General features: G+C 40.9%; 1 protein-coding gene across 10 annotated transcripts in view; it reads left to right on the forward strand.

The window, feature by feature from the left end:
* The window catches only part of SOX5 (SRY-box transcription factor 5), a 335,957-nt gene that overhangs the window by 164,599 nt on the left and 143,393 nt on the right, over positions 1-27,965 (forward strand). For 9 of the 10 annotated variants that reach the window (XM_018080711.2, XM_018080707.2, XM_018080709.2 and 6 more), the window contains exons 4-6: positions 10,105-10,191; positions 24,288-24,460; positions 26,920-26,988. In XM_018080711.2, coding sequence (XP_017936200.1) covers positions 10,105-10,191; positions 24,288-24,460; positions 26,920-26,988 — 329 coding nt within the window. The remainder of the gene's footprint in view (positions 1-10,104; positions 10,192-24,287; positions 24,461-26,919; positions 26,989-27,965) is intronic. The other variant, XM_018080713.2, reaches the window with a different exon arrangement.

Raw genomic sequence — 27,965 nt, forward strand, 5'->3', positions numbered from 1 at the left:
GGGTGAGGAGCCCCAGGGATCAACAGCTCCCTTTCCAGCCCATCATCTGGAGGCTGGAGCTGCCTGTTTTTTGGTGGCGGGAAATAGTGACTGTGGCCAGGGCTGAAAGATAGGCTATGTAGAAAATGGTTTCCTCAACCTCATCACATACAGTCCTCATGGTTTTAATTTTGAGAAAAATTACAAGCACTTCAGGAGTCATTTTTTTTCCATTTTTAAGTAAGTTGCTCTGAGATTTTCAGATAAAAATGCTATAGTAACTGTATGTGAAGGGTTACCTTGTTGCTGTTGAATTTAGGATTTGAGACATGGAGTGGTTGAACTTCAGAAGGATTTCCTTGAAATTCTAGCCAGACACTGTAGCTCTCAATTTATGTTTTATGGTTATTTAGATTATATACCTTTTGGCTCTCTTGGGGTTTTGTTTTGTTTTTTTTTCAAGAAAGCATTTAATTACTTAAAATGAGATAGATCAGCACAAAAGATCTTCTCTGTCAAAGGATAAACCACGGAATATCCCTCATGATGTGTCAATACCCATAAAAAGTTAGTGTATAGTCATCTCATTGAATGTTTTTTTTTTAATCCCTCTTGCTAAATAAGGATGTGCTGAAGATGTAAAAAATTAGCAGACCAAAAACATCGTCTTCTGTTAACATTAACAAGATATTATGGCCCTTTAATTAGAAACTGGCTCTGTTGGTAGCACTAATACTTAAATGTATTTCAGGGGAATATGTACTTCAGTGGAGTATCTCTGTCCAGCTGAGACAGAAAAACAAAACTGAAGTGAAATTTAATGGTATTCAATTCCAGATGTCTCTGTTTTTATGTTGTTACTCTTGAAATAGTCTCTGGAAATATTAAAACATCTTTGTGGTTTCAGAATTTCGGTGAAGCTCAGGTTTGGTATAGTGCCTCCTTCTGTCAACTGACACAGGGTTTTTTGCTGGGTGGGCCACTCCTGAGGAAATCAATTCCTTCTTTCATTTAGAGATGCCAGGAATTAAAGAGACATTAGAAACTCGAAGAAGACAGTTTAAGACAAAATTCTCTTTTTTCATGCATAGCAGAGGGTTTTTCTTATTTCACTGTTGCCCTTCTTTTCATAAGGATTCCTACTGGTGTAACATCAATGAAAAAGGAGAAGGTTACTGCTCAGGAGTTGAAAGTGAGTTAGTATGTTTAACATATTATTTTTTTTTTTATATATCAGGAAAGTACAGGGAACATGTAAAAAATTTAACTTCTTTTCCTTTTTTTAAGTTTGGTAAGGTTAGATATCTTGCTACATTCTTATATGTTAATTTAATTAGGGATGAAGAAGATTGGTAGGTGGTGGCAGGGAGTTGGGACCATCCTAAATATTGTGTATGCTGCAAAAGACGTTCCAGCAGCAGTTGTGCCAGTGAAATGCCACATTTGGCAGAATGTGTTTGTGGTTGTCTCTTTTCGGCCAGCTCACTGGCCTGGATCTCCAAAGGCAGTCGGAGCCTAATTCCTTTCCAGAATGAGATTTATGCTCCTGAATGCCTTTGGGAATCCAAAGCACTGAGTCCCAACGAATTTCAGTGACAAAAGATGCATTGTCCTGTGCATGGCATCCAATGCCATTCACAGTGCCTTCAGTGTGCCCTTCTCTGGGGGACACAGTTGCTTTACTGCGGAAACGGGAAAGGCAGGGATTGAATCGATCCTTGAACTGGCCATATCCTACTACATATTTCAAGGACAAGGATTTGGATGGAGAGTAACTGAGCAGTGAGTACAAACTATGCTGTTCCAGAGTTTCTTCAGAATCATTAAGCTTTAGCGGTTTTGGGGGCGTCCTGCAAGTAATGCAACCCCATCTCCATATAAATCTGAGGCACCCAGCAGTGGCTCCAGGTTTGATGTGGAAGGCCAGAGTAATGGAGGTGTGAGAAGAGCACACCACTGCCCAGCTGCCCTGAGACACAAATATAAATTCCACCCCCACAACAGGGGAAGAGGTGGAAATTATCGTACAGCAGTTTGCAACCCTGGATTTTTGTGTTTTGGAGGGTAATCACTGGACACTTAGTAGCCTTGATGTAGTCCATTGTCTCTAAGGTAGGTAAGGCAATGAAATATGCACTCTACAAGTTACTGTGTTGGAAATAACAGAGATTGAGCTGGAATTCCCTGTTGTTCTGAGGTGAGAGTGGAGATTGCAGGCTCGTTCCCTGGCTCAGCGCTGTGCTCGTGAGAGGTGGTTTTGTAGGATATGATGGCCTCAGAAGGGCTATGGGGACGTTTTATTGACATAGACATTGTCAGTCCAGAATAATGTATAACATACAGACTTTTAGAAATACCTAAATTGTCACATTCTGGAAGCTGGTTCTGTCCCAAAGCTGTGTATCAATAAAGAGGGTGGACACCGAGAAGACCTCAACTATTGCCCCAGCTATGAGCCCAGACCCTCCTGCAGGGAGGCTGAAGGACTGGCAGGAGGTATAACATGAGAGACTTGATTTCTTTGCATTGTACGTGTCACATCTGGAGTATGACACTGCTCCTGCAGTAGGTGACCATTCATTGAAACGAGGCCTAAAAAGTACACAGCTGACGGAGCGACTGCCAGGGCGTTCAGGTGATGGAAACTGTAAAAATTTCAAACAATAGCCTGACTGTTCCTGAGGGTGTAGTTGAACGAGATGCTGGCTTTGGCCTTAAACCTAGCTTAAGAAGTTCCTATGCCCTCCCCTGTCCTGCTCAGCCATGCGTTCCTGCCTTGTGCCATCATTTGGAGGCTCCTTACTTACATCCTAAGGGATAATTAGCTCAACACTGGTAGTTTAGTGTATCTGAAGACTAACCTTTTCTTCCTAATAAATGTCCTTGTGGTTTTAGGTAACTTTCTGGTAAGACTAGCAGTAGGCATTGGTGAGCAGTTGTGAAAATAACTGCTTTGTATATTTGTAGATAGAGTAAAATCATGTTTCTTGTGGCATTCATAGATTACTGATTTGGATGTTAAAAGCTTGAGTAATTTAATTATGGTGCTATGGAACCTTTTCTGGCTATGTGAATTATTATTTTTAGCACAAAAAGCAGAACTCTTGTGCCAGAAATCACAATAAAAATGTCTTATCATTCGTATAGCATTTACTTCACTAATGCAGCATGATGAGTATTGCAAAAGAGAGCAAGCAACTTGAACTCTTGTGTTATTAAACATACACAAAACTATGCAGGTATGTGCAAAGAGAATACGATGGTAACTTGGTGTCATCGTTCACTATGATATCCACATCGATCATCTGTGGATACAGAAGTTGGTTTTGTCCTCTGCAGTAAAATGCTATGGGAGCTATCACGTGGCCAGAATGGGACTAGAGATTCCAAGAGCAGGAAGGCTGGTTATCCCTGCCAGGGAAGGGAGCTTTTTTAGTAGGCTTGGAAGCCACCCATGGACATATGTAGCCCAGCTGTTTTCTGCACAGTGGTTGTGATGGAGCGATGTAGTAAGAGTCATACTATGATGTGCTGGCCAGAGCACCACAGCTTCCCAATATCGAAACGTGAGTGTTCCGCTCCGCTCTGTGAGTTTGTGCCCAAAGACTAAAAAACATTTTATGTGTAAAAAAAACCCCCACCAAAACCCCAAAAGCACACTACTTTCTGTCCAGTCAGAGAAGCCCCAGGTAGTATTGTACTCAGCACCATATTTTTGCTTATCACGCCTGAGCAACCATGTCCTACATTTGAACAATATTTACATTTATAGAGGTGTTTCCTAGTGTCTGCTCCAAAAATTTAAAATGCTTTTAGACTGGTGAAAAATTGCAGTACTTCCTGGAAGGCAAGAGAAAAATGTATGTTGTGTGGTCTTTGATTTCCAAATTTAAATACATTCTGTGTTGTGCCTGCTCATGATTCATAGTGTCTTGCCTAGCTGCAAGTAGTTCCCTAAAAGCATGATTCTGTTGATGGAGAACCATATGTGTATGCAGATGCTGTATGTCTATGTAACCTGCTGATACCAACCATTTCTTCATAATAGTTGCTTTATTTTCTTTGCTATGAAAATTGTTTCTGATTTTGTATGGGTAAGACCTTCATAATAAAAAATGGGTGCATAAAAAGAGACATTTCTCGTGTCTCTCTATATACTTGTCTGCTCTTTTAAAGAAAGAGTAGAAATCTGCCCTTAATCTTGTTTCCTGATTTAAACCAGAAAGGGTTTGTTGTGGTACATGAACACAGAACAGAGTGCCAGTGGGGTGGCATGTTGATAGGTGAGAGTTGTAGAAACACTAAGTGGAACTGTGGCTGACAGGTGTAATGTATTTATGACCGTAGTAAAAGAAAAGGGTGAATAATGGATGCCAGCTCAGTATTTGCCAGCTCTTTCATAATATAAGGGAAGGTGCCTGCCAGAAGTGCAAGGTATATAAGCCGATGCTAAAGTTTATTCGTGATCGTTTGTGCTGACCAAATACTCCTTCCTCTAGGAATGACACATGTTGGCAGGAAATGTCTGGTGGTCTGGCTGGGTATTGAGCAACTCTTGGCTTCTCTCCACTCAGCTATGCTTCATGTCATCATCTTCTCCGAGGCCAAACATCTTTCTTTTACTTTGTTCTGAGGAGTGTCTCTCTTTCAGCCCAGGACAAGATCTGTTCCCTGTAGTTACAAAGGAGGAACACTTTGGGCATCTCCTTGGGAGGGCACCTATGCTTGGACAACCAGACACCACACAAGTGAGAGGCTCCAGGACTCACACTGCTCCTCTCACTTGTGGTCAGCTTATGTCAGCCTCTTCCCTATTATCCTAGTTGTGTCTTCTTTATAACATCACAGCTTTCTCTCCCGTTTCCTCTTCAAATATGGCTCTTCTGGATGTGCCTCGTGGAGAGCTCCCATCCATCACCTTCTTACAGCCTGATGGAATTGCATACCTTTCTTTGGAAGCAGGCAGCTGCATGAAAAAGAAGTTTGCTTTTAGTAAATAATCAGCAGGAGCAGAAAGAGGTAATGGAGATTTGGCACTGAAGACCATTTTAAGCTTTTCTAAGTGGATTTCTAGGACTGTGACCTTGGAGCATGGATTGAAAAGAGCTACTGGAGAGGCTAGGCCTGAAGGGAATGCTGTACTGTGGGACTGTGTTTCTGGAAGGCTGCTGAGGCAGGTTCAGGTACACACACGTGCATCTGCACTGCCACTGAATTCAGAGTAGCATTTGGTCACTCCCAAAGGGGAGTTACAATGCTTGAAAAAAATTAACTTCTGGAAGTAGACTAAATTCAATAGAAGTCTAGCAGACGGTGATAAAAATGGTACCTCCCTCTTACTATGGCTTTGTAACCTCGTCCGCTTCCTGGAAACAAAACCGCTGCTTTCCCGGTGTGAAAACTTCAGGTCTTTTAGCAAATAAGTCGATGAAGCTATACTTAAACATCAAATACAGAAACAAATACAAATACAAATACAGAAAATGCTTGTTAGCATACAAAAAGTTAGACTAAATTTAATGTTAATTTACTTAGGTGTTTTGCTCTCCAGTCGTGTTAGAGCCATTCAGTGCATGTGTGCCCAACGTGTACAGATCAGTGCGCACGTGTACCCATGTGCAGCTCAGAGCAGTGAACGTGGCACTCCTGTACCACCGAGGAAGTGGTTTAATTCCATTTGACGAAGGCCTGTGTGGGAATTACTGGCTGCTGGCATCCATCTCCAAGTCTCATTGTTATAGATGAGGGAGTCAGTCTCGGTGGTGCTTGGCACGGAGGGAGAGTGGCGGGCCGGGGGCACCGAGGAGCCAGTGTGCTGCTGGCACGGGCAGAGGGCCACTCACCAGTGGGTATTGCCATACGCAGTGATGTGGAGAAGCATATGCAGGCAACAGAGGCAAGGGTGAAAGAAAAAAAACAAAATGTGCCGTAAGTATCTCTAGAAAGAGCTAATGACTGATAAATGTGTTGAATAGAGACAGCAGAAATCATTTTTTGTGGGTTAATTTCTATCTCTGTTGATTCAGTCAGGCTCCTCTTCGCCAGCATTTACTTAATGAATCCTGTTCTTCTTTCCATCTCAGTCCTTATCTTTGGTGCCCTATCCATAATCATCCTCTACAACATTTAACACTTTTCATAGTTGTGTCTGGAACAAAAATGTTTCCCAAACAGTATTACTGTTCACAAACAACCAGTGAACAACTATTGTAGACCTATTGTGTTGTGGATAGACTTGGAATTGTTTTATTGTGTGCTGTAGGACCAACACTGCAGATAGGTGATAGGGGAATTCTTAGCTCAAGTGGGGCTCAGAAGGCAGCAAGGGGCTAATTCTGAGTTCCTCTCAAAAGTGGAATTAGGAGGCACTATGAATAATCATGCTACTCAAAACATCATGTGAAGCTTTTTGGAAATACAGATTATTGTAATACATAGCTGTCCTGATGCATATCCAAAATCTGTTGGAACATAGCTCAGTTTTTGGATGTAGAAACATTGTTTTGTGGAATCCAAGAGGAGAGTAGCTGTTGGAGTAGGGATCAGGAGTAGCAGTTCCTGTGTGCTGGTCTCCTTTTCCCAGTTTCAAGCTGCACATTATATGTGCAAGCATTAAAAGTTTTACTGACTTTCTAATGAATCCAGAGAACGTGTGCTTTGCAAACAAGATACAGCGTTTATTTCTTTTCATAATTTGAGAGCATCATCTTCCCGACCAAGTCTAAAAAAAGCTGAACAAAGGATGACTTTGTTTCTGTATAATTCATGAAACCTCTACAGTCGTAACCTTTTAAACAGTTATTTTTATTTAAGATGTGTAAATTTCAAATCTTTTTTTAATGGGGTACATAAATGACATAATAAATGTTTCTTTCCAAGATATGGTGCATAATGTATTTCACAAGCAGTTACTGAAATGTGATAGGTTGAGTATATGAATAGCATATTTTATGTAAGTACAATATGTTAACATGGTATATAATAGAATTAAACAAGCTGTAATTTAATTTAGCTCTTTAGCTCCATAAAGCTATAGGGGTGGGGAAGCTATTGTCTTTCAGAATTAAAGTTCTTTTTAAGTATTAGCAGAAGGACGATTATTTGCTGATTCTGTATCAAAATTCTGTTGAAGTGCCTAATGTAAAAATTGCAGTTCAAGTCAAGAGAGGTTTGAAACTAAGTTAGGACATCAATTTAGTATGATTGCTTGGGGGTTTTTAAAGGGAAAAAAAATCTATATAATATTATTTTGAATAGTTAACATACAGTATTTCAACAGGGGAAACGCTGATTAGATCACCACAATCTATTTTATGCCATCAGGATTGCTGAGGGGGCTTATAATTGTGTTAAATTTTCATATTACTCATATTCACACATTAATGAACAGATGCATTGTTACTATTGGGATTTTGCCATTTGGCCTTTCACATCTCTAATCATGATTTCCTACTGAGATCTTTACCATTCTCGCAGAAATCCAGTCATTGATACATGGCCGTCCACCGCATTCATTATTCCCCCGCTTGTTTGTCCGCGGCTCTCCCGGAATCACCGGCGGAGTCGGGTTGCGGGGGATACTCGTTTGTAACACGAGCCCTCCGGCGGGGGGGGAGGAGGACACTCCGGCACTCGGGATTTCACCGACAAGGCACCAACTCACTCCCCCCGGGGAAGTCACACCGGGCCCGTCCCGGCGCCGCTCCGAGCGGCTGCAGCGGTTGCTTCGGGGCCGCGGAGGGGCGGGGGGGGCGGGCAGGGAAACGGGAGGCAAGGCAGGGAAAACCGGGAGGTAGGGAGGGAGGCAGCGGGGCCCCGGCAGCCCCGGGCGAGCGGCTACTGTAGCTTTAAGGCGGCAAGTTAGACAGAAGACTTGTGTTTCTTTACGAGCGCACCGCGGCGAATATTTTGTCTAGCTGCAGGGGAAAAGCTTTGTCGTGGACTTTGCTGACAATGGACTTAAAAGTAAGGCGGGCTGCTTTTAGTGCCTGGAGGCTCTGGAGCCCATTGTCAGCTCACAATGGATCCCTATTGCCGCATTCCTGCTTTGCAAAGGTTTGTTGGCTTTTAATGACTGACAGCCCTCCGCCGCAAATACCGCATTTGCTCCGGCCTGTTTACACGCTGCTCCAGAGTTTTCAGAAAAGCACAGGGGAATAAAAAAAATACAATATTAAAGGGAGGGGGGGAAAAAGTGGCGGCGTTTATCTGATCTATTCACACTGGGGAAATGGTTTCCTTCGTGGGTGCTTCGAGGGGACGGACAAACTTCAGCAATAGGTGCGCAAGTGCCCGGAGCCCGGCGGCAGCAGCCCCGGCACGGACCCTGCTCTGCACGGCAGCGTCTCCCGCCCGCCTCCTTAGGATTTCATGGCGCTTTTAGGGATTCTGTCAGAAAAATCGCACTCGGGCGAGCCCGGGGATCAGCGCAGGGAGCGGCCCTGCCCGCGGGCGCACGGGAGGAGATCGGGGTGCCGCAGCGCGAATAAAAATGTCACGGAACAAAATACCCTCCTGTGCTGTTCGCTGGGATCCGTAGCTTGTCGCTACGCTCCCGGCGGGATGCAGGCGTGGGGCTTTGCCCGGCGCGCGTCTTGACTGTCCGTCCGTCTGTCTGCCTGTCGGCGCACAGCCGTGTGCGAGGCAGCGGCGGGGGTGATGCGAGATGCAGGAGGGGCATCCCCGTGCCCGTGTCGCTGTGGTTCCCAGCACTGACACTGCGCTGGGGTGGCTTGGTTTTGAGGGAGCCCGGGCTCGCTCAGCCCCTCGGGAGCGCGGGGGCTCTGCGGGGCTGGCGGGGGAGAGCGCGCCGCGGAGCCGCCCCGAGGAACCGCAGCGCCGCCGAGCTTCAAGTTGGGGCTTCAAGAAAGGAGGCGGAATTAGCCCAAACGAGATAATGAAGGTTGCTCGTAATGGTTTTTACTGTGGGGAAAATTAACCAGTTGCTAATAATTGTATGGTCTCTAGGCCAGACGGTCCCTTTGATAAGTTAACATGTACTCCCTTTATGCTCCTGGTAGGGGGTAAACAAATGCCTGAACAAATACAAATACACATAAACACAAATGTGGAGAATAGCAGTATATGTCTTAGATCCAGATAATAAGTGTGGGTATTGTTATTTAGATGGCACATACTGGGACACTTATCTTTTAGTACACTCCATTTTCTAACTGAATGCAATGCTAATCGTGGGATTGAAAGCTATTGTAATTGTGTACCCATCTAAATGCTGACAAGAATATACAATTACATTGTTTGGAATTGAGTTTAATGTTCTCTGAATTTTATTAGCATTTATATTTACTTATGCATTAAAATTCTACACAAAAAGAGGTCAGAACACAAGAGTTATAGACATAAATATCAGACCCATCCACACCCTCGCTGTATTTTTCCTGAAAATACTGAACAAATATATTTTATTTTATTTTATTTTTAAAGGAAGTGATAGAATCTGAAATGAGCAAATAATGGGTTTCCATTCTAAGCAATGCCTTTTCTCCCTCTGGATTTTGCAGTCTTTTAAGGCTTTTTTCATACCCAACTTTTTATTATTATTTATAATGTGCGTGTTACCGGAAAAATCTTTCCACAGTATGCTTACCACCACACGATGTTTAAACACACATTATAAAGTGGAAGTAATTGTAAAGGCTCAGAGGGATATAATTACATGTAGCAGATTTAGGACCTAATTCTTTGCTTCTCTCTCTCTTTCTCTGTCTCTGTCTCTTTACTCCGCATTTTATCAACATAATTATTTTTTGACTGCAGACTAACACCCAGAAATTGACAGGCATCCATTATAGGCAGCAACTTGTTCACCAAATTGAAAAACAATGAACTGCAGGTTTATATGTGCCCCATTGTCATACAGAATTACCGGAGCTTTGTTCCACTAGAGGAAAAAGCTAATGGTTTTGAAACAGCAGGTGACAAAACACATTCTTTTTTTTTTTTTTTTCTCTTCCCTCCCCTCTTATCAGTTTGTTGATGAAGTCATTATGAACTGGGGCCCAGAATAGGGTTGGCCTTATTTTTAGCAGATAGACTTTTAATGAGTTCTATTGTGGAGACAGTCATGTTGATTTGCTTACATTTTTTTTCCCCCCCTTCACTCAGAAACTCCCAGTATTGAAAAGCTACTATCAAAGGACTGGAAAGACAAGCTTCTTGCCATGGGATCAGGGAACTTTGGAGAAATAAAAGGTAATGCTGTTTCTGTGCTAAAGGAAATTGAGAATGAATATACAAATACCACTGGCTTTATGGAACTTTGTCTGCTCCTCTTCCCCTCCCCTTCAAACATGGTAATTTGGGGTTTAAATGAAATGTATGTACTCCCATCTGTGATAATATAAATCAGTGAAATGGTATATTGCCCCGAGTGAACAAACTTACGTAAAGCTTTTGTTGCATATATCATTCTGTGTTATAAACGAAGACATCCTTTTGCTGGATTGGAAAAAAAAAAGTCAAGTCATATATCAAACGTGTGGTATCAGAGTATAGCAGAGCTCAGCTTCTGAAATCTGAGGGTGATCAGAATTCCTTGTTAATTTTTAGACAGATTTTGATGATGTAGATTTTCTCTTTATTTTTTTGCATGTAGGAAAAAATAAAAAGAGCAAAGTTTGTGTAATGATACCTCTAGGTACTGAAATTAGCCAGTGCAGATTTTAAAAGACAGCGTACAACATCTGTGCACTAAAGCATGTTCTTTTAAAGCCGTACTCCAGAAGGAAAATGACAAAATTTGACCACTCTCCAGCAGCAGTAGCTTCTGCTTTGCCAAGATATTTCCCCATTTTATATACGTGAGGTCATTTTAGGGAACCTGTAGTTGTTTGTTTTCATGTAATTTAATATTTTCATAATTCCTCTGCAGTGCTTATGATGAGGAAGTGACTCAAAACACACGTGTCAAAAATTTTAAGTTTCTAGAGCAGCCATTGTCACTCTGAAAAGAAACAGTGACTCTGATTCTTCTCCCATTTGTATTGGTGTACATCTGGAGTAGCAAAATCCAAGCCAATGTTGTTTTGGAAATGTGAAAGTAGAATGAGATTAAAATTAAACCCTTCTTTTGTGTTTATAAACTGGATTTCATTTCTCTCCATTATTTTTGGTATGTTTGCATACTAATGTTGTCCCTGGTACAGAGATCCGCACTCAGGCAGGCTCCCAAGCCTCATGCCTGACAGATTTAGGGACCTCTTCTGCAAGAGGTGGGCAATATTTAGTTCAAGCATACAGCATGACGTGCTCCCAGAGGTTAATGTATTGGTGCATGTGCAAAGATAGTGTTATTTTAATTATATGTGCCTTCCAGCTTGTCACCGATAAGCCACCGGCTCAGTTTGCGCTAGTCCGCTGACTTACACAAGTAGGAAAATATGCCACTTGCTTCCCCTGGCTTCTCCCTGAGAGGCTGTAATTCAAAAATATATATTCATTACATATGTAGAATAACTTTTTAACAGAATATAGTGCTCCAGCCCCTAGTAGGCTGAGATATTATTCTAACAGAGGGCCAAACGCTGGATCTCTATTCCCACTCCATTTGCGTAAAGCAACAGGTCATAAAGAGGAAGGGTGGCCACTGGGCTTACCTGCGAGTTCTGCTTTTTAAAAGCACATTGTTTTAAAATAACATCGTCGTTTTTGTGAACTGATGAACCTTTAAGGTGTTTGAGGCCCAAAGTACCAAGATGTCTTTCATACCCACTTTTGGTTGTGTGTTTCAGCAGTTCTTGCAAGTTGTCTGGAGCCGGTCTTTAACTCTTGATACACTGGAGCCTTTAGGAGGACTCCCAGTGATTCTCCAATGCCTTTAGACTCGGTAAAGATGCTCTTAAAAAGTTTTGTGCACTGAGAAGACAGTCTGTTCCCAGTGCCTATGATCTTGTTCTGTTGGAGGGCAGTCTTTTTTCTCCATTCCTCTCTCTCCTTTCCACAAGCTAAACTTGAAAGCGGCAGCAGCCAGCTATATGCTACCACGAGAGAAATTCAACAGTCCTTTCAGTCTTGCCCGAGGGGGAGGATGGGGAGCAACAGCACAGCCTCAAAGAAGAGTTTTCTTTGCTTTAGTTTTTGTTTTTTAGCTTCATATTTTGAGCACAAGTCGAGTTATTGTTCTGTAGCTCTGTTCAAAAGCCTCACATCTGAGGCTTTTGAGTGCAACTGTGGTTCTATGGTTGGGAGCATGGTTATTAGGTGTTTGGATCGGGTTTGGCAGTAAGCTGTGAAAACAGGCACTGGTTTATTTTTCCTACTGACTGCCGTGACAGTTGCAATTATTGTCCATTGTTCCTAGGTGGCTAGAAAGGAGGGAGGATACAATAGAGCATTGCCCTCTGGGGGTAAATGAATTTGACTTACAGGTTCTTGGGGGGTCAGGCAGGCTGATTATTTAGTGCCCAGGAATGCGGTTTTCATGGCACCGCCAGCCATGAGCGGCCAACAAACAATGGCTCAGCTGTATTGCAGCTGTATTTAGTGAGGCAGCATGAAAGGTGTGCAAGTTGAGCTGCTTTATACTCACGTACGCGTGTACAAACACACATATATTATGCTAGAAAATGTTTTTTGCCCTTCTATAGGAACGTAGAGTTATTAAGTTTTCCAGTTGTGATTTTTTAATTAACTTCTCTCTGTATTTGGCCTGCCAGCTGCATTTTTTCCCTTCTCATGTCTCTATTAGTGATGTTTGGAAACCCCACAAAAGTAGTGTCTTATTATTAATACACCCTGGAATGTGGACAGCACTAGAAGCTGTACTGCCCAACTGTCTTATGCATTGAATAGTTTTTTCCATTTAACTGTTCAAAATTTCATTGTGTTTTTCATTAGATCTGGGGGAGTTTTAGTACGTCATGTGCTAAAGTCTGAGCACTAGGCTACATATTGTTAATGCCCCAGTCTGTGTTATTACCATTGAGTTTTATTCTCTGGGAGAGATTAAAAGAAAGGGAGATGAAGAGGAAGGCTTTATTTTCTATTAGTGTGATTTCTTTTAAGTTAGAAGGCAGTAATATTTTATTAAAGACGGGGGAGTTGGTGAATGGCTGGAAGTCACCAGACTCACACGTTTTGTATTCAGTTGTTCCTCTTAGTTGCTTTGTTACCTTCGGCAGCTACTTTAAGCCCCCCCTTTCGTTATCTGCATGCCTGTGCAACGGGAGAACCGAGTATCTGCAGAGATCCAGCTGCAAACTTCAAGATCACAGTTAGAAGGATCTATATATGTCCAGTTACTAATGGAAAAGGCAATGTGTTCTTTTAATCCAGGGCTTGACTGAAAGGTACGGCAAGGGAATAGTGTTAAAATGGGGCAAAATCTAGAACCTTTTGTAGAAATTGTAGCTCAAATGCCTCTGTTTGTTCAGAGAGATAGTCTGGGGCTAAATAAATAATACAAGTTTGGCATTAAAAATTTCTTAAGAAATTCTGCCTTGAAATCCCTGGGATTTTTACTCTGCTCAAAACAAGTCACTCTATAGTAAAACCCACAAAACATGCCGTTAAATCAAAGTATTTTAAAGTAAAGCTGTAAAACTGTATATTGAATTGAGTAAAGCCTGTTCAAACTTACTTATATCCATCATATTCAAAAAACAGGGCTCAAAAGGCCTCTGGATTATTCATGGATAATGCAGTTTATTGGATTCAGTGGAGCAGAGAGATCTTCAGGTCTCAAACCGATCATCTACAGGAAGGAAAATTATACCCCCTTTCTGCTGTCAGTGTAGCTGCCTGATAGCTGTGCCTTGCAGGGTGAAAGTGGCTGCTGTCCTCCAAAGCAGTGTTAACCAGCTGCAGGAGATGCAGCATCTGGGGTAGGCTGTCAATAGTGAAAGGTATAAAAAACATATTTCCACACTCTTGTCAGTGCCCATCCCTATATATGTAAAATTAACAGGAAGCTTCTCTTTCTCTGGTGTTGGGTCTCCTCTGAGCAGCTCTCAAGAAACAGTGCTGACCCCTCAGGTGCATCACGAGGTTCACAGCCTTGCTAATGCTGGTGTGAGTGAGACAGCTTTAGCCACGATGAGAACTCTTAGTTTTTAAAACTTCCCCTGTGTGCACAAAGCCTTCCTGCTAATCTTGTCCATCTCTGGTTTATTGAGAGTTGTCAAGAAATAAGAATGCATATTTTGTATGTTCTCCACTTAGCTAATTTTGAATAGGTATGTAGAACAAAAGACTAAATAGACTTTTGTTTCCAATCTTTCTGAGTTGGTTTTCTGTTGAAGGGAAGGCATTGTTAACAGCGATTGCGCCTGAATCTCTCAAGAAAGACCGGGCAAGCCTGAACCTGATTTTTTTGTTATTGTTTGAAAACCCTTTTCTATTGTGCAGGGTAGTTCGTAAACAACTCAGGTGAAGTGTTTTCTACACTTAACTGTGAAAGGGATGGTCATTAGGTTAAACTCAGCTCTTCATTGTATCCACTTAAATCTAGGTGACTCCAAAGGCTGTGGTGGAGTAACCACAGATTTATGAGTGTCATTGAAAGCAAGATTAGCCTACCAATCCTAATCTTTAATTCAGGATAACACAGACGTTTGTTTTGTGCGAGAAACTGTGTTCCAAGTTACGTGAAGTGTCAGGTATTATATGGTGCTGTGTTTGATGTGTGATAGAGCTGTGTTAGCTGAAGACTCTCATTTTGCTTATGTGTTCAGAAGATGGGGCATGAGAGAGTACGCAGTGAACGGTTTTAGGACTGCCAATAATGGATAAAGAGAAATAATCCATTCAGCGATACTATAGCTCATCAGAGCCCATGAATTAAAGACATATGTTATGTAGATTCAATGTATGGATTAAAACGGATAATCTGGTAGGTGACACACAGAATCTTGAGATAAGTGGGCTATGCAGATTCGGTATATGGATTGTGACGGATAATTCCATTTAAGTAATGCTGGACAAGTTGAAGACAAGTAAGCTTCGGGTAGTGCTCAGGTTATGTGCAGTAATCCAGTGAGTGACACTTTGGATCACATAATCTGTAAACTGGAGACAAGGAAGCTGGGGATTCTGCATTTAGATGTGGACAGGAGGAAGGAGGGGGAAGGGGAAAAAGATTATTCGTGGGGAATACACTGGGTTTAAACCTTTGACTGATGCGGCACAGATCCCCAGGAGATGTGTGAAAGCTGCACACTTTCGTAGAGCTGTGTGAGTTTTGCATTTGCACACTGATGGTTCAGAAATGTTTGTAAACTTGTGTCAGATGTGGACATTTTACATGATTTTTTGTGGATAGTGTTGTATGTGGAATGGGGAGAGAAGGACAGTGAGAGAGTCATAAATGAGGGAGGTAAGATGTGTCGGGTTGTTGGCTTTTAACCGATAAATTCAGTATTTATTGCAACCTACTTAGTATCTTTTTCTCTGTATTTATTTTTGTGAGGGGTTTAATAGTAGCAAATTGCTTACAGTGAGCTTTAGTCCTTTGTTAATATTTCAGAAGTGCTGGGGTGTGGAGGAAACCTGCCCAGTGGCACACAGGGAATCCTAAGTTTTGAGAGGAAATTTGGCAGCTGCCGAAATAGCGGAGGTTGATCACAGTGCAATATGATACTCTCAGGCTGCAGAGAAGTAGCCAGTGCCAGCTGAGCCACACCAACGCAGAACTTCTTTCAGGCCAAATGAAAGCCCAGGATGGAGACTGTGACTGGATGGAGCTGCTCCTATTTGACCCTAGAACGGGGGGTTATTTGTTGGTAGTATCTATGGAAGGAGGGTTGGAGGAAGCTTTTTTAAAGTGTCTAAAATGCAAAAAAAAAAAATTTGTGGCAAAGAAGCAAGTTCAGACTGCTCTGGATTTATATTTTTGTACGTAAAGGTACTTAATTTGATCAGAAAAAGTCAGGTTCTAATTAAGTCAAATACAACTTTTATTTTTAAGGAGTGATTATTGATAGAGAAAATAGAATAAAATTGAACTAATTAAAGTAGCAAAAACCAATTACTTTATTTTGTTTGAACATATGGGGGCCAAACCACTATATTTAAAAATCATTCAGAGGGTTGTGCTTCTTTGTACTAAAATTACCTGAAAGATGTGCTGATAGAGCTGAATGTTGCTGAGCTACATCTACCAGTTTGTCAAAACAAAGCAAATACACACACACACTTTTTACTCTTTTTCCTGCTGCTGCATAAAATTCCAGCAGCAAATGCTATTTCTCCAGCCTAGTTCTAGCTTGTTGTCTAGACAGTAAAACAATGAATAACCTCTGAGAAATAGCCTCGATACAAATGTTGTCTATTCCTTTTGTAACCTTGACAATAAGTTACTAACCTGGTTGAATACCAAGCTTTGTTTGCAGTCTACTGTACCAAAACTTTTTTCTGACAGCAAATAAAGAATACTCAGTGACAGCTTCTTTCCAGCATTGCGAAATAGCAGTGCGCTGGTTTGTTATAGAGCAGACGGCTAAGCTTTTTGTCCCCACAGAGTATGAGTTCTTGAGGCTGGTAATGGCAAAAGATGGTAATTGTTCATAATTTGTTTTTATTCATTCTGCAGTCTTCCACTCAAACATAAAAGATTAAGACTGTCCGTCTGCTGATATAAATAACTTCCTCCTATCTTGCTGTTCTCAAAAGGATTTTTTCTTGTCAAACAGGGAAGATTCATTACATAAATCTGTAGGTACAGACAAATCAGTTTGAATTGTGCGCTTTTTCTTTCCTTGTTTCTTTTTCTGGTGGCTGTGGCTTGCCAAGTAAAGAGCAGTCAAAAAGTTTTCTTTTATTATGCTGACTTCCCATATCAATCAGATGAAGTAATTTAATTTAGCAAGGTGGGTAGTTGTAAGCGATGGCAGTCATTGTGTAGCAAAAGTTGGCTTAAATGCTTAATGAAAAATGCCAGATTTCAGATGTTTATGTCCTGACAGCTCCGGGATTTACTGGCCTGAAAAGCTGTGTACCAGTCCATAATAAAACACTCTCTGAAGTATTGATTAGGGAAGCATCAAGGGAGTTCGCACACGTGCACAGGCACAGACCCACATCCACCCACCAGTACATACCAGCAAGTACATAATTACAAGTATATTCTCATTGCTTGGTCATAAACATTTGACATTTCTGTTCAAAGGCAGAGGAAAGAAGAGTTTAAATTCTGAACTTACCTCAGCCACTTGAGATCTCTTTATCAGACTATGTTTCCTGAAGGCAGGTAACATCAGCTCCCCATTGCCTCACGTACACAACTCCAAGTGACGTGAGCCCCGTCCGTGTAGCGAGGGCAGGATGCTCCTCTTTGAATTTATGTTATAAATAGATTTTCTTTTTTTTTTTTTTTTTTTTTTTTTTTTTAGGGAGAGCATGATAAAGATTAGTTTGCTTTAAAGTAGAAGAAGGCTAGGTGACCTGTTTATTTTACTTTCCTGGTTTCCTTACTGAGCAGAGTAATGTCGGGTTAGGATTTCTGATGTGGCAAGGTTAAAAGTGGGGTGGGGAGTAGAGAAAAAAATAGTTGACCATGGAATGAGGATACTCTGAAGAAAAGATACTGGAAGAAAACCCTCAACAAAAGATACTTATTTTGTGGAGTGTTGATAATTTTATTTATTCCTTGGATTTCATACAGTTAGTGCTAGTAGGAGTTGAATTTTTCTGAGGACAGCTTAGTTAATAGGTTGTTCAGTTTGAAAAACCTCCTTAATTTTAGTATCAGAACTGTAGCATTCCCTAGCTTAAAAAACATACTGAAAAAAACACACCACTGCAGGAAATACTTGGAAGTGACTCAGTTTTTAGCTCATATATGGGTTATTGCTAAGTCCTTGTCACACTGTTGTTACATCAGAGTAAAGTTAAAGAAACTGTGCTGTGGCATGGTTCTGTTGCTTGGCAAGTTGGATGACATCAGTAATTGGTTCATTCATAAGGGTCCCTTTGGCTGGAACCCTACCTGGTATCCAACTGGGTCAAGCACAGACTTAATTATCTGTTTAACATGTATCCCTGTTAAAGTCAGTGGGGAAATTCTTGGTCTTACTGAAATAGTTCTGCTGGTGACTTCAGCGAGGCCAGCAATAAAACCTCTTACACCACATAAAGTTAAGAATGACTTCAGGCAAGTTAGTAAAAACTTCATGCCTCAGTTTGCTCTTGAAAAAAGTAATGCATACCATTACCTGTCTACCTGCATGCAGTTTTTAAGAAGATCAATTAGATAATGCTTTGAAATTAAAAAATGCTCTGTATTGCGTGCTCTAATTATTATTATACATCTAAACATTATTCAAATATAGAGTACTTCAAAATATTCTTATTTCCATTTAATGTTTTTTTTTTACCCTACAAAGCTTTGTAGATACAGGAGGATTCTTTTTTTTTCTTTTCTAACCACAGTTAATGATATGAACATAATACAATATTACTGTGTCTCCCAGGCTTTGTACTTGCGCATTGTTTTCTTTGATTTTTCTTTGAAAGACAGATGCTGACAGTTCAAAAGCGATTTACGTAATTACTGTGATAGTAAACTGGCTCGGTGGATAAATTTCTCTGCCTGCATGGGTGTGCACACGAGCACCCCTGATTGATGCCATTCCTGGCATTTAATGGGGACGTGTCAGAGGGATTGAGGAGAGCCTTGCCACGGCTCTGCCCTCGCGGGATGCGCCGGGTGCCGCGCGGCTGCGAGCGGATCCGGAGGCTGGCTGCGAGCAAACGTTCTCGTCGCTTGAGCATTTGCAGCAAAAAGCCTAAAATGTCTGTTAAAGAAAATATTGGCTTTCCTAATTTCTCATTTACATTCTCATTCTGTCTAATAAATTATAATAAAGTATTTACTGTTTTGATTGCAAAAGCGGTTTCTCTGCCTTTTTTTTTTTTGCTTTGGTTCTGTTTTGGGTGGATATGCCAAGGTTTCTCCTGTTCGTTTTCTCACTTTAAGTGTGTCATTTGGTCATATTGGTGTCTTCATTCTAATGTTTATTAAAATGTTACTGTCACTGCCAGTCTGAGACTGTGAATCAGAACTAAGAATGTGTAATAGTTTATTTCACATTTGAGTAAATTTCTTTTACTACTTAAACACTATTATGGGTAGTGTTGATCTGAGATGAAGTTTAGGTTTGGCGATACAGAATGCCACTAATTTGAGTCTTCTTTTTTTGCCATCTGCTGTGGGTGTTGCATCCACAAACATGTTTTTTTTTTCTTTCCGAATATCTCTTCGTGGTGGTAGAGAATAATCTGATGCATCTGGAGAGCATCTTTTCTTGGGCCTTTCACTGTATCAACCTGCAGTGTATACTTTGATGCTCTCTTGCCTGAGTTGTTTTGATCAGTTGTAAAAAATCCACATTTTACCATTGTGGTGATAGAGTACAGAGAGAACAGTATGAGCACCTACAGCAATCTCCTGAAAGGCAGGTGGCCTGGTGGTTAAAAGCTTTGTCAAACATAAAATGTGCAATATCTATTTGTTGTGGATCAGACGGTAATTAAGAGTAATTTTTGAGGCAGTCATTGATGTAAGCCACTCTACTTTTACTCCTCGCTCAATACCTGTGTGAAGTGGTCTAGCTTGCTGTCAGGTTGTACACTGCAATAATGGACACTTGTTTTTTTTCTCTTCCTCCCAGCCACACTGGATGGCTGGAGTGAGAGCACTGCAACTGTGTGGATAGTGCACGTAGAGTACAGGCCAGCTCCAGAACCATTCCCAACTCTGTCCTGCTTGGAGCAACTCCAAGTGAGTTTAGTAACAAAGTGACTGAAGGTAGCTGCAGGGGCTGGGGGTTTGCACCACCTTCCGAGTTCTAGCAGTGTTAGCAGCCGTGGGGATAGTTCATTAATTCCTGAGTAGCATAATTTAAGGAACTGTTGGTTTTGTTACTTAAAATACTGACATGTTTTGCCCTGTAAGCTACAGAATTCTTAAAATGGAAATCCCATAGCTGCCAAGGCACTTCACACCATGATACAGGTTTAGATCTCATGCAGGTTAACGGAGAGAAAATAGTGAGGATAGGACAGAAGTCCACCATCCTTGCTTGCCCACAATCTGCAGCACCTAGAAAAGGATACAAAAATGGCAACTTTCAACTCTGCAGTGCTTTTTAATGCACCAGGAATAATTCCTATCACTGACTGTACTTAAGTGGTGACTCCACCTATGCCTTCACCTCACCCATTTAATAAATCACAGTGAATATCCTTTGGCCTTCCTATGATTCACAAACACTACCACTCATAAATGCTCAATGGTAGTGGCACCTGTGAAATGGCAGTTTTGTTGGCCATTTTCATGAAAGTAATTATAGAAAAAATGTACTAGGTAATAGGAGTAACAGAAAAATTACCAAACTGAAACTAAACACGAACACTTCATTATTACAGTCTCATTCAAGTACTTTTTCTTCTTTTTCATTTTCACACTTTTATAGGTCATCAGTTATCTGCAAGAAACTTCCAAACTCTCTGTGATTCATCGTCAGTGGGGTTTATATAGATAGGTGGGTAAGGCACAGGGAAATCTACCCCAAAACTCAGCATCTCCCAGTAGACCCACACATCTGATCTCTCTTACCTCTGGTTTTGTGCAGGTCACTTGAGAGCATGGCTATCCAAGTACTTATTTTGCAAGGAATTATTACCTTAAAGAGTTGAAATTATCACTAAGTACTATTCCAGTTACTGGAAGGATGGCTTAGTCACATGAAAATAAAGTACCTACTAAGCCATGTTTTCCAGAAAGTATTCTCCAGCAGGAGATTTTTTTAAAAAGTTGATGCTGATAAATTTTTCCTTTTGGTATATTAGCAAACTGAAATTGCCCAAGAAATATAATGCAAGAAGTCTGCCTTTTGTCAGACTACTTCCACTCCAGTTTATGCACCAAAGGAATTATGCATTGTACTTACTGAACACCTCCTTTGGGCATCTCAAATTTTCTTTTAAAACTAAGTAATAATGAAGAGACTGAGTTGGTGGGTTTGTCACCAGCTGCAAGGCTGCAATGTGCCTGTGACTGTAGTGTCTGCATTGGCACTTCATTGCACTACCTGCTTGCTCTTAGTTCATAGAATCGTAGTTTGGGTTGGAAGGGACCTTTAGGGGTCATCAAGTCCAACTGCCCTGCTTTGAGCAGGGACACGTTTCGTTAGACCAGGTTCAAAGCCCTGTCCAACCCAACCTTGAACATTTCCAGGGATCAGACATCCAACACCTCTCTGGGCAGTCTGTTCCAGTGTTTCACCACCCTCACTGTAAAAATTTTCTTCCTTATATCTAATCTAAATTGACCCTCTTTTAATTTAAAACCATTACCCTTTGTCCTGTGGTAACAGGCCCTGCTAAAAAGCTTGTCCCCATCTTTATAAGCCCCTTTAGGTACTGGAAGGCTGCTTTAGGTGTCCCTGGAGCCTTCTCCAGGCTGAACAGCTCCAACTCTCTCAGCCTTTCCTCATAAGAGCAGTGCTCCAGCCATCTTCATGGCCTCCTCTGTACCTCCTCCAACAGCCTCCAGCAGGTCCATGTCTTTCCTGTGCTGAGGATCCCAGAGATGGATGCAGTACTTCATCCAGACTTTCTTCTTATTCTTGCAGTTCAGTAAAACTGCATTTTTCCAGAGGGAAGAAGTTATTTTGCTGCTCTGTAGGCCAGTGGGATTAAAGGAGCAGCACAGTAGGTGGATGGCCCCGTGGCTGTTCCATGTTCAGTGTCATGGTCAGGGCAGTGGCACCTGGAGTGTTCTGCTCCCTCTCGGGAAGCGCAGCCGGAGCCTTGATGCACAGGGCTGGGTATCAACGTGGCTTTTTTCTGCCTCTTTTGGTAACTAACTCTGTGACCCCTTTGTCTGTCAGTTTGCACATATGGAAACATTTTTCCCCCCTTTCAGAGGTGTGGTGGGGATTAATTTAACTTTACAAAGTGCTTTTTGATTCCCAACTGAAAGCTACTGTAGGAGCTCAAAATACACTGATGAACTGGTACTGGCTGAAGATCTTTGATGTGTGTCAGTGTATTTGTTGAACAGTTTATTTGACAGTGATTTCTTTCTGCTTACCCTAATTTGAGGACTGAGCCAATGTTGTGTTCCTTCTCTCTCTAGATCCTTCTTCCTCTCTCTCTCCCGTGCACTCACCCACCCCTCAGCGAAAGTTTGGAATAAAGTATCTGCTGAATAAGGAAATAAAAAATATTTAGTTTTCAGATGTTCCAGTTATACTGGCAGTATCAGTGTACTGAAAGTCTTCCTTAGAGTAAACTCACATGTTAGCCATGGACAGGACAAGGCAGGGACTGCCTTCTAGAACAATTCTTCTATTCCACTTGGAAACACTGTGCCTTTTTTCCTCTGGAAAAAGAAATAAAGGGTGGAAGAGTGGCAGTAGAAATTTCTGATTAATTCCGTGACCAAGTAGCAAATGCATTACTTGTAGCAGTTCTCTGTCTCCAATGCTGGAAATAAAAATCATAGTTAGAAGTGTTTTCTTCAGCAGTGTTAGTGTTTTAGCACTGGCTTCCATTCTTTCTCACAGCTTTTAACAGAGCAGGTTTAAAGTCCTACGGTTTCTGTTTCAGTGTGTTTCTCAAGTTTCCAGCTTGTACCACAGTTTTTTTGTAGACTATATCTGAGAATATTCTGCTGTAGTTCTTTGTTATGTGGTGAGAATATTTTCACAGAAATTTCTAGCATCTTAATAAAAAATTAATGTAGTTGCATTTCCTTTATATGAAGATGTTGATTCTTTTTGGTTTTCCACTTCTGTATGGCTGACTACAAATGTATTTCAGGGCTTGGACTTGGCTAACATAGCAAATGGGATATTACTTGGGAGCACAGGGTTGAAATTAAGTGAAAGTAAATTAAACTAACTATCAAGCAAAGAGCCCTCCCAGTGACACCTCTAAGGCTGTGGCACAGTCTTCCAAAGCAAGCATTGAATGATTCACCATTTCAGACATTTCAATCCAATCTAGAAAGCTGTAGTAAATACATTGTAGGGAACATTCCTGCACTGGCAGGGGGGTAGACTAAATGAGCTATTACCAGTAGCTCTTTTCCATGTCTGACTGATAGTTGGCTAGGAACATGTTTAGTATAGTCGCCAATTTTTCTCCTTTTTTTTTTTTTTCACTTGGAGAGCACTGGTGACATTGGCAGAAGAATACTTCCTGTGTTTGAGAGAGGTTTGCATGGCAGGGTTGTCCCAAAAGCAGGCTATTTTCAGAGGAGGCATTGACACTGATAGCCTTAATCCGTTCCTAAAGGTTTTTAGAAAGGGTTTCATAGGATCTGACTCATGTGAGAGGGTGTGGTGGTATTGGGGATATCTGTGGATTAGCTGCTACACATATTTTCAGGTCTTTTAAATTCAAAGTCAAATGATCCTGCATATATTAATAGAGCCTTTTTTTTTCTTTTTTGTAGTGTATGATTCATAGCTTTTGATTTTTCCTGGAATTTTTTGCTTCCCTTGCCTTATAACCACTGTCCTTCTGGGTAGACGAAGCATTTTTACGAAATGGTTATGAAAGTGAGGTAGTGGGTTCCTCTGTCTGTGTCTGCTGAACTCTCCCATAAGAAACATCTCATGACAGTACAAATGAGAGCATTTGACTCAGGTTTTCAGATATGTTTATACAAGACTTTTTCCTTTAAAAATACACATTGGTGGCAGTAACAGTGATAGTAGTTATTGGTAATTTAAATACTATATCATTTCATCCTAATCAGGGCAGCTGTAGATGATATAACAACATCCTGACAGCTGCTGTGCACTGGTAGCAGTGAGAAGGCTGTGGGGAGCCTCAAGAGATACCCAGGAGACTTCTCTCCTTTTCCTTGGTTATAGAGGGATGTTAATACATGCCTTACACCAGTGCTTTGACACCTACAGAAGCTGTATCTCTGTCAGAAATTTCTGGCAAAAATATAATTGTCTTTCAAAACTGGAAGTGTTGATTTTGATCCACAGGAAACGTAAACAGTGTTTAAAACTTGAAACTCTTTCAAAACAGGCAGTGTTTTTTCCCCTTATTAATCCGATAAAAGGGCAATGGAAAAATGGATGAAAGGACAAGGAAACATTGAAGGGGGACACCAGATCAAAACCTATATACAGAATTATCCTTCATTGCTCATTTTCCTGTAGAGAAACAGGTCTTAGTGTGCAGTGTATTGCAATATGCTGCTGCTCTTTTGTTCTGCTGAAACTTTGCTTACAGTAAAGCTGCAAAATAAAAACCTGGCTGGCTCTAAATTTCCTCTCTTCTTTCTACCCTTTTTTTTTTTTTTTCCCCCACCATATGATGCCCAGGGACTCCAGAAAGCCTCGCTGAGAAAGAAAGGCAGCTCATGGGTATGATCAATCAGCTGACCAGTTTGCGAGAACAGCTGCTAGCAGCTCATGATGAACAGAAGAAGCTGGCTGCATCACAGATCGAGAAACAACGCCAGCAAATGGAGCTGGCTAAGCAGCAACAGGAACAGGTGAGTGATTATTACAGTGGCTTTCAGCTTAAGTAATTTTCTTGGAGGATTTTCCAGTAGTTTATGTTTCAGGCATCCTACTCTAAAATTTGCTCTGCGCCCCAAATTTTTTTTTCAATTTGTTTTCCTCGGTGAAAAAGTTTGAACAATAGCAAAAGAATGATTTAATCTGAAATACGTAAAGCGATATTCTTTGTTGTAGAAACCTTACACACCTTATGAACCGTCCATTTTGGAGGTATTTTCTTCCAATACTGGTTTGTTGGATTTGTTTGGTTTTTTTAACTAAGTGTAAACAAGCAAGTCAATTCAGTCCTCCTGAATAATCTTCCAATCCTGCTTGAATTCAGTAATACTGAATAGGTATAAAAGGAACAAAGTACAGCACTTGCATTGTAATGTCAGAAATGAAAAGGTTGGTTTTGCCAACTGTGGAAAGAAGCAGAGAAGAATATAAAGTCAGTGAACAAGTGTGACTTTTTTTCTTCTACACTTGAGAGTCTTGATTTTCAGCTCTTGCAAATGTGCCCTTTCCTGCAAATGCAAACACGTTTTCACATATGAGTAGTTCCAGTGAGCATACGTGGACATAGGACATTTTAGACAAGAACATAACTTATCTAACAGGTTTAACAGAAACAAATGTCTATTTTTGTAGCTGAATGTGAGTGAAGAATACTTAGACATCTGGTTTAAAATTTTATCAGCAGTCCATGTTGATACTTCTTATCTGAAAGTATTTTGTTCTGCATGACCATTTATTACAGCTTGGAATAAAATTTGAGTTTATATCATAAAATTGCAACTATGTGAATTTTATGAAACTCACAGAATTCTTTGGAATCTGTCATAGTTGTCATGCTTCAGTGCTGGTATTTTACCAAGCAAGTCTTAGGATTCTAGACCACTGCTGATACCTTCAGACATTTAAGCCTTGGTTGTCCCAATTTTTAATTATTTAAAAACTTCATCTTAAACAATGTGTGTTTTGGCCTCACGCCTGAAATCCCACATAGGGAGAACAGAAGTGGCTTACCTACTAAACCAGAGAATTTGTATCATGCTGTTGTTTACATGGTAAAGATAGATGAAGGTGCAAGTGTGGAATTGGCAAGACTCCTTCCATAGGGGACATCCCAAAAGAGCTGTTTCCTTTGCCCTACCTTTTAAAATCACTACTGCTACAGGAAGGCTGAATGACTTGAAATCGAAAAAGAAAATGGAGAGAATGGAAAAACCAGTAAGAAATCCTGCAGTGTTATTGTTAGGATAACTAGGATTTATTTTAACTGAAGAAATGATAGATACTTCTGTATTGTATAGAAATTAAAATAACCAAACTTTGAAAAAAATGTATTGATGAAAATTATTTTGATTGCTTAAAGAAAAGCTCCAGAAGGGGAACATTTATTCAATCTTTTAGATGTGGAGTTAACTATGAGTGAGGGTTTCTTATGCTAATAGTCTAATAATAGAAGTAAAAGAAAATACCTGAGGGGAAGAATGCACAAAATTCCTCCCAGTAAGTATGTATAAGTTCCCAGCTGACCCTGATATGTGTACACATACCACAGGGGAAGAACAATGCTCCTTCTAATGTTCATACTGCTGCACGAGCTGTTCATGAGAGCAGAGCTTTTGTGATGACTCCGATGAAAGTTTTTAAATTTGCTCTTGAAGTTTGAAGTATATAATGGTTTATCTCTGTTCATCCTTTAGAACTCTAATTTGGTTCTGCTACTGTCTGCTTTTTTCCTTCACTGTGTATAAAATCTGTCTACAGTAGGATTCCCAATCATTTAGTCAACAGAGAGGGAGAGTGGAAGTCCTTATGGCAATGTGAGAGGAGACTTAGGACAACTCCATCAGCTTCCATAAACCAGTTGCAGTGTTGAGCTGTATGGCCTTGCACTGCCCCCTTAGTTCCTTACAGTTGATACACACATGGAAGAGTCAGTCATTTTCCCAAACTCAGTTCCAGTCTCTTTGTGCCTGTTTCTGCATCAAAAAAATACATACACTAATACCTTCCTCCAGGGTGTCAGATTTCCATTTTTTTTTTAAATTTTCGAACAAGTGGTGCCAAACAGAAGGATATCACGGGCCACAATAATTTTTTTGGCCTTTTCTGCCTTCTCCTGCTATTTTCCAGTTGCTCTGCCAGTAGTGTTCGTCCTCCTGGTGAATTTTAGCAGTGCCATTTCAGACAGATTTTTGCATCAATCCTTCTCTTGATATCCAGCACAACATTTTCCATAGGATTCCCTCTTACACTAGTATTAACTGTGAATTGCTCCCGAATATATGGCCCTTGCTTCAGCAGCAGTCCAGGCTGTACTAGAATGTTTCTTAGCTTAATAGAGAGGTTTAAAGAACCAAGCAGGGTGGAAGTTTCTTATGGGCTGACTCCAGGAATGGTGATACACATCTCATGTTTCCTCTGTGCAATTTCTCCACAGATTGCAAGACAACAGCAGCAGCTCCTGCAGCAGCAACACAAAATTAACCTTCTTCAGCAACAGATCCAGGTCAGAGATGCGTCTCCTCCCATGCCCCTGCAATCTCTCTTTTCTCCTTTCCGTTTCCCTATGCTTTCCCTCAGGCATTATTGCCATAGTTTCTTTAAGAATCTCTGCAGATGGCTTACATCTTATTTATGGAAACAATTGAGGGTTTTACCTGTCATTAATCAATAAAGGTCAGTTTCTGGAAGGTCTTTTATGATTAACACAGTTCGTATAGGATCAGGAGCCAGATGTGAGAGGAGCTGGTCATGCAAACAAGGATTAGGAAGACCAAGTCCTCTTTTCATCAGGAGTGGCAAAAATGTTGCCAGAAAGAGATGATTTGGAATTGTTGTCCTACAACTCTTGTTTTTGAGGTTTTGCTGAAGCAGTTCTCAGTAATAGAGTGTACCTCCTTCCCTCTGCCCCAGGTGCTGGAAGTCTGGAAAATTTGAGCATTTGGGGCAAATTACTGTCTGAATGAGAAGCTGGTCAAAAGGTTGGCTAGATTCAAGAGAGCAACTGTGTAGGTTCTACGTATCTACGGGTTTATTCCCTGTGGTAGAAAAAGTTGTTAACCCAGCATAACCAGTAAAATTTATTTAACCTCTTTCTTCCTTAATTTATTCACAAGTTTCTTTTGATGCCATTGACTGTATTTCATTACTTTTCTTCCACGTGCATATGTGCATGCCCCTGTTTTGGGAACAATGCAAATCAGTTTGCCTGTGAAGGTTTTCATAGAATAACAAAGGAGGAGTTTGACATCTTACAGATATCTAGGATCATGGTGAAATCTCTGACTGTTTAAGTATGCAGTTATGTGTAGAGCATTGCAAGTCACTGTGGAAGTGGATACTACGTTCTCCTTATTCAGTAAAAACAGGATTTTCCTTCCAAAGCTTCTCTTTCGTATTTCAGAATTAATTGCCTAAAATTATCAACCATAACTGTAACCCATATAAGAAAACCTAATTCCAGCAACATCAGAGGAGTTGTAT

The sequence above is a fragment of the Manacus vitellinus genome, unplaced genomic scaffold (assembly GCF_001715985.3).
Source record: "Manacus vitellinus isolate BGI_N305 unplaced genomic scaffold, ASM171598v3 scaffold_5_pilon, whole genome shotgun sequence".
NCBI lineage: Eukaryota > Metazoa > Chordata > Aves > Passeriformes > Pipridae > Manacus > Manacus vitellinus.